This window comes from Dermacentor albipictus, chromosome 10, assembly GCF_038994185.2.
Source record: "Dermacentor albipictus isolate Rhodes 1998 colony chromosome 10, USDA_Dalb.pri_finalv2, whole genome shotgun sequence".
Lineage (NCBI taxonomy): Eukaryota > Metazoa > Arthropoda > Arachnida > Ixodida > Ixodidae > Dermacentor > Dermacentor albipictus.
Genome location: NC_091830.1, coordinates 65,151,768 through 65,163,074, shown reverse-complemented (window position 1 = coordinate 65,163,074; position 11,307 = coordinate 65,151,768). Strand labels below are relative to the sequence as shown.

Sequence of the window (11,307 nt, the reverse complement as noted above, 5' to 3'; positions counted from 1 at the left end):
GCTCCGCAGACAGGACATCAGCGCGGTGTCCACTACGGCACTGGCCATGCGAATCGCGCACGCCGTAGTAGACGCCCTTGGCGGGTGCGGAAGGGACGCGTTACCTGCGCTCTTGTGTCTTGTGTGCGGTTTGGCAATACTTTACTGGTCTTCCGCCAGCTCCACTAGTCTCTGGTGCTTGCGATTGCAGAGTCACGCATGATTTTTTATAAGAGTGTGTTAAGTGATAAGGGCATGGGGGGCTATTCGCAGTATTCAACGAAATGCCAAAAAAAAACCTGCAAGCAAGGAATGAAGAAAGAACAACGATTATTGGTACGCACGTAATGCTGCTCTACAGTGCGGCCGCACGCGAATAGCTCGGTTACACTAGCCAGCCTCCGTAACACAAATGGGCGTCATCAAGTAGGTGAGGGCATGTGGAACCCAAGTTGGATTCAATTGGTTTCAGCTGCTGTAGCCGTCGGTGCTGGCAGAGCCCCCACTGTTCTGGTCGCCGGCATCCGGTGTGTCGATCCCCGCGCCACCGTAATCGCTGTGCAGTTGCCCTTGCGAAATTGAGTCGTTGTGCTCCACATACACAGCTGTCTCTTTCGGGGTCAGCTGAGTCGCTCTCGACGGTGACTCGGTTACTTCGAACTTTTGGTTGAGCGTGTATATAATCAGCGCTAGCGTGCCAACGATGGACAGCAATGCGATGCACAGTATCACCAGTGGGTGGACGCCCTGACGACGCTGCAAAAAACAAGCGGAAACAAGGTTGCGGTTTTGTATTTATTATTCTTACACGATTATTCCTATTATTTTACAGTTGAAACTCGACATAACGAAGTGATGACAACGCTCGAATTATTTCGTGAAATCGGGAAGTTCGCAAAATCCGGAAAGGAATCTTTTGGTCCTTCCAAATCTAAAATTGTAACGTAACAACACGCAAATGCTACCACGGAATTATATTTGCCGCTAATCCAGGCATATCTGTCGCATAAACCATGAAATAACGAAAGCAACCACCGCCCCTAACGAGGCGGTGTTCCGTTCCATGCATGTAAGTGGCGTGCAGCCTCGTCAAAATAAAGCTAGAGATGTGACCATGCGGCCTAGAAGTTCGAACGCGATAGCTTTAGGGCGCACGCTCGACGAAGAACCCGTCTGTCTCACAAGTAGAAATAAATCACTACTTTCTTCACTCATTTATTTCAGGAAAAACTTCTTTATATTGAGTTCGGCCAAGCTTGTTTCGTTAACTCAGGTTGATGTCCAGTTGAAAAAGACAACATGAATTCCTGTCGCAACTACAGAAATTTCTGTCGCGACTACAGAAATTTCTGTTGTACGACAGACGTTCCTGACTTTTCTCTAGTTGCGACAGACATTTATGACGTTACGACACAAACTCGGATGTCGTAACAGAAACATTCTGTCGCGACGACAAAGAGTTCTGAAGTCGCAACAGAAACGTTCGGTCACGACAACAAAAGTTCTGTAGTCGCAACAACAGCTTTCTATCGTGAAAGCGATTCCAACGATACGACAGAAATTCTGTCGTCGCAACAGAAAGATTCTGTCGTGACGACAAGAGTTCTGTAGTCACAACAATAGCTTTCTATCGTGACAGCGACTCTGACGTTACGACAGCAATTCTGACGTCGCAACAGAAACATTCCGTCGCGACGGCCAAGAGTTCTGAAGTCGCCACAGGAACGTTCTGTCGCGACAACAAGAGTGTATGCAGTCACAACAACAACTTTTTATCGCAACAGCACTTCTGATGTCGCAACAGGAACTCTCTGTCGGGACTACACATTTTCTGTCGTGGCGTTAGAAATGTACCACTTTCTGTCGCAGCGACATAGCTTCTGACGCCGCTACAGAAGTGCTTTCCATCGCGACGCTTTAAAATTGTATGTCACTTTCGCATCGGTGGTGTACACTGTACTTTTCTCTTGCACGGTATTCAATCGTGCTTCCCCTGAAGCCGGCAATGCTGATAGCACCGACACCGGTATTAAAGTCCACGTGGCCAATTGTTATAATTGTACCGTGACGACGAGGCACAGCAACGCCATACCGGCCTCATCAAAATCATACCATCTGCGGGAATTGCTGCGTATCCGTTTTGTCTTATTTGGGAAGATGTGGCACAGGCCTGTGGACTTACATGTCCTGTTACACTGACACATTAGTTAATTTTCCAGAAATGTAGCATAAGCTTTTGCGAAGCGAAGAGGAAGTTTTGGGTTGTTCCACAAAGTTGCGTGAAAAGCTGTCTCGCTCGGGTCTCATTATTCTGGTACAGCGCTGCCGTGAGAAGCCAGTATGCTGTCAGAAAGAACTCTCATCCACGAATGTTTATGGAGCTATTTTGCATTGAACACACGAATTATATGCGCGCTCAAAAGTGTAAAGAACGAGAGACAACTGTCGAAACTAGCAGTAATAACCCTAAACGTCAACGTTGTCTATTTCTGAATTCCTTATTTAATATGGATATCGTACATCAAAATCGATGTTCTAGCACTGCACGATGTACCTGTCGATGGTACGAACACTCTTGCTCTTCTAGAAATGCGGCACTTGACGCCGTGGAGTGATAGCGGATCTTGGCTCTTAAAATGCAAATGTAAACATGAACGCAGACAGAAATTCTTACTATTGACATGGAAAAACTGTACTACAGAAAGCATGTTCGGAGTAGTGCGGTGGTAACATGCTGGGCTCGGAATCGTGAGGTCGCAAGTTGGAATGCCCAGGAGGGACGTTTTTATTTCTTTATTTTTATACTTTTCTTTCTTGTACTAACAAATTTACATAGCCTTAAAGAGGTCTCTGTCAATTCTTAATAAAATATTCAGCAAGAACTACAGAACTTCCGACTACAGGACGTCAAGCTACAGACAACAGAACGACAAGCAACAGAACTACAGAAACAACGTCCCAAAATACGAGACTGAAATTTCTTGTTGTGTTTTTTAAGTGGGTGATAACACTGAACCATATGTATACCTGCTGGGGAATGTAAATTTCTTCGTTGGATCGGGAAATGCGTAAAATAGGGCTTCACTAGATGGTGGTTTAACTGTGTATCGCAATGATGTGTATTTATAACAATACTATATCGCGTGTTATGATTAAGCGTTACTTGCTTTATTCCGGGCACAGTACTGAATGTTTATTTCCAGTGTCGCCTCAATTCTGGCGTTTTAAATGAATAAGCCCACTTGCGACCTATGGTGAGATCGAACCTCGATGTACCAACTCGACAGCCCCGAAGGTCTATCCTCTAACCATTAGGCTACTATATGTTTCGTTTAATATAATAAACACACAGAGGACGTAGATGTCTTTCTATGCGGTGCGACATATACGTGCCAACCATCTCAAACTTCTGAAACGGCTTGCACGAACATTTATCAACGAAAAGAATATGCAAACCATATCTTTGCATAATCGGAGCCAAGTTCAAACGCGACACAGCCCAAGGTCACAGAGTTTGTCACCGATAGGCGGGCACCCCCATACGCTCCAATGCTCGCTGGCCGCTTAGAGTTACTGTGTATAGCACCCATATATGACTCCCTGCGGGAGCCATATATAGTAAACCAGTGTCCGCTATTCGTTTGGCGCCTCCTATCCTTGCTGCACTCGGCAGTACGGCTGTGCGCGCCACAAATAGACATTGCTCGGCAGCGCTACCTGAGTCAGATTATCGCAATTATTAAGCGGTAGAGGAGCGTAACAGAGCAAACGTTCTGCAGGGACTGCCGAGGTTTGCCTTGCGTACCGAAGTGGCAATGCCGGATGTGAAGTGACTGGCCGACGGGATACTCGCGGCTACCGAGCGCGAGCAAGAACAAACGCGACGCTGGGCCGAAGAACAGCGTCACGCAAACAGAACAGGCGCTGAAATGTCCGCCGAGAGGAAGCGGCGCCGATCGGAGGGTCGCCATTTGTGGGACACATACGCGTACGTTCAAAAGAACAATGTGGAAGACCAGTTTGGTGTGGCACGTAGCGTCTGCAACCGCCCCGGGTTCCGATCACACTTTAGTCAGGGTGTCGCGGCCCAGGCGATGTCGACGTCGCGGTCCTCGAGCGTGCGTTTCCCCGAGATGGCGCGAGATCGTTCGGGTTTGAAGCCCCGTGCGTGGGACAAGTGCTTCGCATTGCCTTATATAATCATCGATTATTGTTTCGGTCGCAATTCGTTTACCTGTCGTATCCGCAATGCTTCTTTGTCGCCTTGATCTCTCTTTGTACAACTGCCACTGTGAAAGCTGACGAGGTCGTGCTGCAACACATCCTGCGTGGTTGCCGTCAGCTCTGAAGAGCCAACCGCGAAAGCGCCCAACCAGGAGCGGCACCTGATGCTGCAATAGCAGCACTTCCAAAGGGTGTCGCTCGCTTTGATGCATCGCTTGTCAAATTTGCATTTATCTGTGAGGGGGTATGAAGGGTTCTTTCCTAATGCTGTTAGCACTTTTTGGTAGCTCCACGCACTTTTATGGGACTTTCTGCCTACGCGCGATTGTCTCTGACCATTTTGTCGCAAACATGGCTCACTGTGTGGTCCATGATTTAATGTACACCATCGTGTTGCTGTGCTGCGGGAACGGTGTTCAAACCCAACCGTCACAGCAAATTAGGCCACTGGGTGCGTGATACTGAGCATGTGCGGCCCCTGAGTGAGATAAAAAAATCCCTTAAAATTTATTCTGTGCTCGGCGGAAATGAACCTCATTGATACGGTCTCGTCTGAATGCATATTGACAAAAGCGGCACGCGTGGATTTTCCGGTGGCATTAATAGATGACGCAGCAGTTGGGGTGGGAAGTCCGAGAAAGGAAACAGCCGTACGTGACGCCTTTCTGTAGAGGCAGCACGCTGTTTCGCTACATTCCTTAAATCATCGCATTCTAGCTGACATTCATCGTGATATGCGTTCTTCCGTATTGTTATTTTATTGCAATTAGCTTTGTTTTTGGTAGTTCACGCACTTTTCAGAGACTGCCTATGCCTGCTACAGTTTTTTTCTGCCAAGCAGGGTCACGGCTAGTCCGTGGTCTAATGGGTATAGTGCATCGGGCTGCTGCACTGCAAAAAGTTTTACGCCCCTAAGAGGAAGCTTTAGCTTGAGTGCTCCTATCTAAATACATGCAAAAGGAGAACTCGTTTTACTTGGCAACCCCTGCGCCATATTTGACGAGGTTTGCTGCATTTAAAAGAAAACCTTAGCATCTAGTGACTGTTGGTTTGGAATTTTTCAGTTACACCATCAATTGTTTGAGAAATTAGCAATAAGTGCAAATTTTTAGAAAACGAATCTATCAAGTTTACAACTGCGTGACATAGCATTGACAAATGCTATCACAAGTCCGTGAGTTGCATATATTAGTACATCTAAAGCGGACAAAACTAATATGTCACACATGATTCTCGAAAAACATTTGTAATATGGAAATACAGCTTCTACCGAACCCTTGTACACAACGTAACAAATTCATGTAAGATGAAAACTGACATATCAAATTCGTTCTTCTTGAATGATCTAATGGATGCCGTTTACAGAACCGAGATATCTATTTTGATACAGAGGTATTAATGTGTAAACCTCGTGCTCCTATATTTCTCGAACTTTTCGATCTGTTGAAAACGCTTTCAACAAAATTCAGGCCCTAAATCGAAATTCCGCTTCCAACAGTCACTAGAATTTAACTTCCTCTCTCAAATGCAACAAATGTCGTTTAGATCGGTCCGGGATTATCTCAGGAAAGCGTACTTGCGTTTTACATGTATTTGAGCAGGCCGCGTCGGAGTTGGGCCTGAGCTAAAGCTTCCTTTTAGGAGTGTTTACTTGTCGCACTCATAGCACCCTTACCGTTAGCGCCTTACAAAAATTTATAGACGATGAGAATGGCGCTCTAACTAGACGTGCGATGACAAAAAACACGCAGTTCAAAGCCATGTAATCATTCTGACAGCCTTGGGCGCACAGAAATATCCCAGAGGAGAGTTTCGTATCTCTCCCTGTGAAATTATCTTGTCGGATATTTCTGTGCACCCAAGGCTTTCAGTATAATTGCATAGCTTTCAACGACTTCTTGTGCCATGGGACGTCTAGTTAGAGCTTTGTTGTCGGCCTCAGCAAGTTTCTGTAAGGCCCTAACGGTAAGGGCGCTACCAATGCGTCAATAAAACACCCTTAAGGGTTTAAACATTTTCACTGAGGGAAGGTGGTTCCAAACCATTCTCTGGAACTAGTTTCGGGCACCGAGTGTGTGGCACTGTGTACCTATGCGCGGCCCTTCAATGAACGCTCTGTGGCGCCAACTTGGATAACAGGACAAAAACGTATCTACAGTGACAAAAAAATTACCGACGATTACGTTACTTCCTAATGCGAAATTTGAGCGCAGCAAATAAGCTGTTTCACCTTTTCGATAGATTGAGGCAAAGAAATCGAGCAACACATGTATGCGCTATCACAGAATTTTTTTTTATTTTTCACACGTATTCCTTTAACAAAGACTCCATTAACAGTTCTTGACAGTCATGAAGGAAGCTTTGTGGTCGGAGAAATAGACTGATATATGTTCGACTTGGTACACCAATGCTTGATTCTCAAAGACGAGATCTATACAAGTGCCTCGCGAGGTTGTCACAGCCGTGGGACGCGTTACGAGCGAGAGGAACGGGATGTTCTCCCGCATAGGTGTTAGGAAATTGCTGTTTGTCTTTATGTCAACATTAAAGTCCCCCACTACTAACATCGGTGTGGATCGATGGACGGTTAATGCGAGTTGCAGGAAGTGCACGACGTCTTTCGTGAGTGCGGTAGCGGACTCACGAAAGCGGTATCAGTCGGTCGCTGCTAGCGCTGGGGGGATGAAAGGGGGGCGGAGCTGGTTATGAGGCCGACGACAACGCGAAACCCAGGAACGGACGCCAAAGAGCCATTTGTGTAGCCAGCCCTCCTCCACAGTCTCTCCTCCTCCCTTCCATCATCCTCCCTCGCCCGGAGAGCCGACAGCGCGCATGCGCGGCGGCGGAGCAGCGGCGCATGCGCGGCGGCGGAGCGCGGCGGCGGAGGCGAGCTGGTTACGAGGCCGACGCCGTCGACGACGACGCCGACGACGACGCGAAACCCAGGAACGGACGCCAAAGAGCTGCGCTCTAAAATGATCCTTTAAATCTTTCCGATTCTCATCGTAGTCGAACCAGTGCCCCGCGTCATCCTTACGGCAGCACCTCCAGATGGCGCCAGGTGTGCAGGCGCAAGCGTGACGGAGCAGCCCGGCTGCATACACGTCTCGGCGTTGGCAATGATGCCCGTCGATACGTTGCATGAATGCCGCTCGCGTTAACGTCGCAATTCATCGTAAGATCTGTTCTGGCAGATTTTTTTTCTTTTTAGATTTCAGAAGTGAAATAAGAATATATGGGGTTTTACGTGCCAAAACCACTTTCTGATTATGAGGCACGCCGTAGTGGGGGACTCCGGAAATTTTGACCACCTGGGGTTCTTTAACGTGCACCTAAATCTAAGTACACGGGTGTTTTCGCATTTCGCCCCCATCGAAATGCGGCCGCCGTAGCCGGGATTCGATCCCGCGACCTCGTGCTCAGCAGCCTAACACCATAGCCACTGAGCAACCGCGGCGGGTTTCAGAAGTGAAACATTACACTCATGTACAAGGAATTCACTTGATTTCAGACGTCCCTGATTCACTCCGTGTGAGCCACAGCCGTGGATTGACTTACCTGTGCTAGAGGCGGTGGTCGGAAGAGCTCCTCGACCTCGCCCTCGTCTTCCACGTACACCTTGGCCGGTGGAATGTACGGTGGTGGAATGTGCGCTGGCGCAACGGCGGCCACCCGCGCGGCAGCGTCCAGCGGCGCTACGGAGGCACGACGAACGTCTGCGGGGTCGTCGTCCTCCGGCGCTACGTAGGCGCGACGAAAGTCCGCGGGGTCGTCATCCATCTTGCTGCTCTTCTTCTTTTCAGACGTGGCGGCATTGGCGATGTGGATTGTTTCCACTGTGACGCACGCCGCCGAGGAAGACTGCCCACACAAGTAAAATTGAAATCACTAGCAATATTTTCACATCTTCGTTTTTTTCATATTTATATCCATAAGGGTAATCGAAATATGCATGCGCATTTCGCCTAGTATTTTACCACTAAGTTTGTTGCCTATTCCCCACAGTGAGTTTGTGCCACTGTGCACGGAATAATCACTATCATCATCACCAACCGGTACTCTCCATCCTTGAACGTAACAAACGCGAAAAACCATTTTACAGCAAGGAGCCCCCGCGCAGGTACACAATGCATCGAAAATGCAACTAGTATTAATTTAACACGCCGTTCTATTATTTTCCACAGTCTTACAATATTGTGGTTGTTCCAACAAAGCTGAAGTTTCCGATGCAGTATTCCTATCTATTCTTGTTTATGCTGATCCCTACAAAACATGGAACACTCCCACGAAATTGATTCGTTGATACCTCCTGACTGGTTATTTCTGCCTAACGAGTTCTGCTTCCAAAATTCGAGCAACTAGCAACTACACAAGGTCCTGTACATTCTCCATCAATGTATTTTTAAGATTTAAATTTTCTTCTCACCATCCCTTCTAGAGAGTGGCTTAACTGACAAGCTCTGGCCTATTTACATTAGCACCAACGCCTTTGTCTCAACTGTAAAGACAGCAATCATATATATTTTCCCCTTTTTTATTTTCTTATTTGCCGGCCCCCCTTCTTTTGGGGTCCATATATGCCTAATATGTTTCTTCGCCCAGAGCAGCATAAAAGTGGATGCAGAAATGCCAGCATAATTACTTGCATCTCATTAGATCCCTTCTCTTTCTGTCTCATTTGATGATGACTTTTTCTTTTTCACTAGCTTCGTTGCCTTTCGCGATACGGGATTCTCTGGCTTTTTTTACCTTCTCATGTGTTATTTTAGGCATCCATTTACAAACAGAACTTCTCAGTGGTGTGCACCCACCCGATCCACAACGTGGAGAAGAAGCGCGCACGCTGCTTGCACCAAAAGCTTTTGTCCGGCACCCAATGTGGAGGAAGGCTTCCGGTGATCCTGGTGTATTTGATCGTGTCAGAGGAGTGCCTACCGTTTGAGAAACCCAGCCCATTGAACCGTGACGCTAAAGGGTCAGCGTCACCGCTCCTTGATGTACGTGAACTCCACCAGTTGTGGTTCTGCAACCCGAAAGTTCAGATTCAAGTCGATATTTTTTTTAGTGCCCAAGCCACAATGGTAACGAGGGAACAGCAGAATAATAAGAAACATATTTGAGTGAGTACAGCTTTAGGTAAACTAGAAACAGTATACGCATTTGGCCTTTTAGCGCCTGTCATCCTTTGTGCGTCGTTTCTAGTCTTCAAAAAAAAGGCTGAATAGTGCCGCGTGCATGGGGTGAACTTTCTGGCGCGTTCACTTCAAGAGGGGCTTTCTCCAAGGCATAATGTTCACGTGAAGACGACGAATGAAAAAAAAAATTATTCTGTTTTACGTGCCAAAACCACGAACTGATTATCAGGCACGCCATAGTGTGGAACTCCGGAAATTTGGACTACCTAGGGTTTTTCAACATGCGCCGCCATCTAAGTACACGGGTGTGTTCACATTTCGCCCCCAATTAAAATGTGGCCGCCGTGACGAGGATTCAGTCCCGCGACCTCGTGCTTAGAATTCCAAGACTATAACCACTACGCAACCGCGGCCGATACCGCGAACTGCAATGCGCAGCATTGCACTGAGTTTCCACGCTCTCATAGACTCCGCGAAGGACACTGATTTATCCGCACAAGTGTACGTCTAAGTGCAGCCAAGATCCCTGCGAAAATGTGCTGATGGCCTACAGAGGGCGGCCAAGTCCGTGCTTTCTATTGCGGCGGACCTGGTGACGCAGTTCTGCACTCTTTCAGTCTCTACCTCCACTTGTCCTTTTTTTTCTCACCACACCCTGTCCCTGTGACAAAGATAGATGCGCCCACAACCCAATGAGGCAGCGCTGTTTTGCTTTCCAAATTGTTGCTTTTCTAGTGCATTTTACTCACTTCGTGGACTATTTAAAACTGGGTCACGCGCTGTAACGTGAACCGCAACGGCTGGCTCATAATGCAAGGCAACGTCCTTCGCGAGTACCTGCAAATGCTCTGTTTCTGTACATATTCCGTCAGACGCTAAGCAATTTAGTATTCACAATCTGCTCTATACGCTGCTCTTCCTGCATCACCCCTCTCGCAAAAACGTAACATGTGGCAACTCCTGCTACAAATATCAGACGTACGGCGCAGTAGACTTTAGGGTGTAGCGTTGGTTTCACCACCGCATAATCGGTAGACACGAAAGATATCGCGCAGAAAATGTACAATTTCGATCATCATCAAGCTGCTGCAAGACAAGCGATATTTTGTTTTGGGTAAGAATGCAAACTAAACATACCTATAGCTTCTTGCTCCGTTCTTCGTCGGTGGCAAATTTCGCTTTCGTGGTTTTACCTTGTTTTTCATTCCGACATTTTACATTTGGTTACCGTGGTTGAAGGATACGCGCTAATTTTCGTGGTGTTGAAGTTTGCATTAATTATGTCTCGTCGCGTATAGCATCTACAGTTTCCTGCATGATGCTGCTGTTCATTATTGCGTGCAGCATATTTTTTTTTTCTTCTGCGATAAAAATTATATGGAAACTCTTGGTGAAAGTCTTGCCGGCGGCATTGCTGTGGTGGGACATGTGGATTCTTTGACGTGCTGGAGAGATGCGATATCATTGAAACACCGTAGTTGCTTTGACCGCTTGTAATGGCCTTGCTTGATTTATTCGTCAGAATATTTGCTCGAGTGCGTTCCATTCGCAGTGTGCCTTTTATCTTAAACGAAGGATACTTAGGCTCGCATACTCAAAGTACCGGCACCGGCACCGACGACAGTGTTTCTGTATATCTAATATTTCACTGAACGCTCACTAATACCAACAGTTTCCCGTCGTGCTCATTAAGCCTCATCTCGTACACCGTCGTCGTGCGATGCATGTAACGCCACGAGCGGCGCTCATGACGCTAGCGTTCTGAGGCACCTGGTAACTGCCAGGGCACTGTTTCTTCTGCCCAGCAGAAGTTTCCCTGCATGCTGATTCGAGCCATGTCGCACCCGCATATACTTGCAGCACCATCTGAGGAGTGCACGCGTAATCTTAGACCTTGCCATTGCTGCCAATGCTTCACCTTTCGGGCGAAACTACCGACTTTTTCTCTTCTTTTATGTAGTGGGACAAT

At 47.3% G+C, this 11,307-nt stretch overlaps 1 protein-coding gene across 1 annotated transcript; it reads right to left on the bottom strand.

Annotated features, from left to right (window-relative positions):
* Positions 1-292: 292 nt before the first annotated feature.
* LOC135904206 (uncharacterized) lies at positions 293-10,543 on the bottom strand. The gene is made up of 3 exons (XM_065434845.1): positions 10,532-10,543; positions 7,762-8,064; positions 293-735 (listed from the first exon to the last, which is right to left on the bottom strand). Exons 1-3 carry the CDS (start codon positions 10,541-10,543, stop codon positions 448-450), a joined length of 603 nt encoding a protein of 200 aa, XP_065290917.1. The 3' UTR covers positions 293-447.
* Positions 10,544-11,307: the final 764 nt, after the last annotated feature.

What these genes read in the sequence shown, in the direction of transcription:
- LOC135904206 (XM_065434845.1), bottom strand. An exon ending in GACCACCGCCTCTAGCACAG is followed by an intron (nt 736 to 7,761) that starts GTAAGTCAATCC and finishes TGTTTTTTGCAG; the next exon opens with CGTCGTCAGGGCGTCCACCC.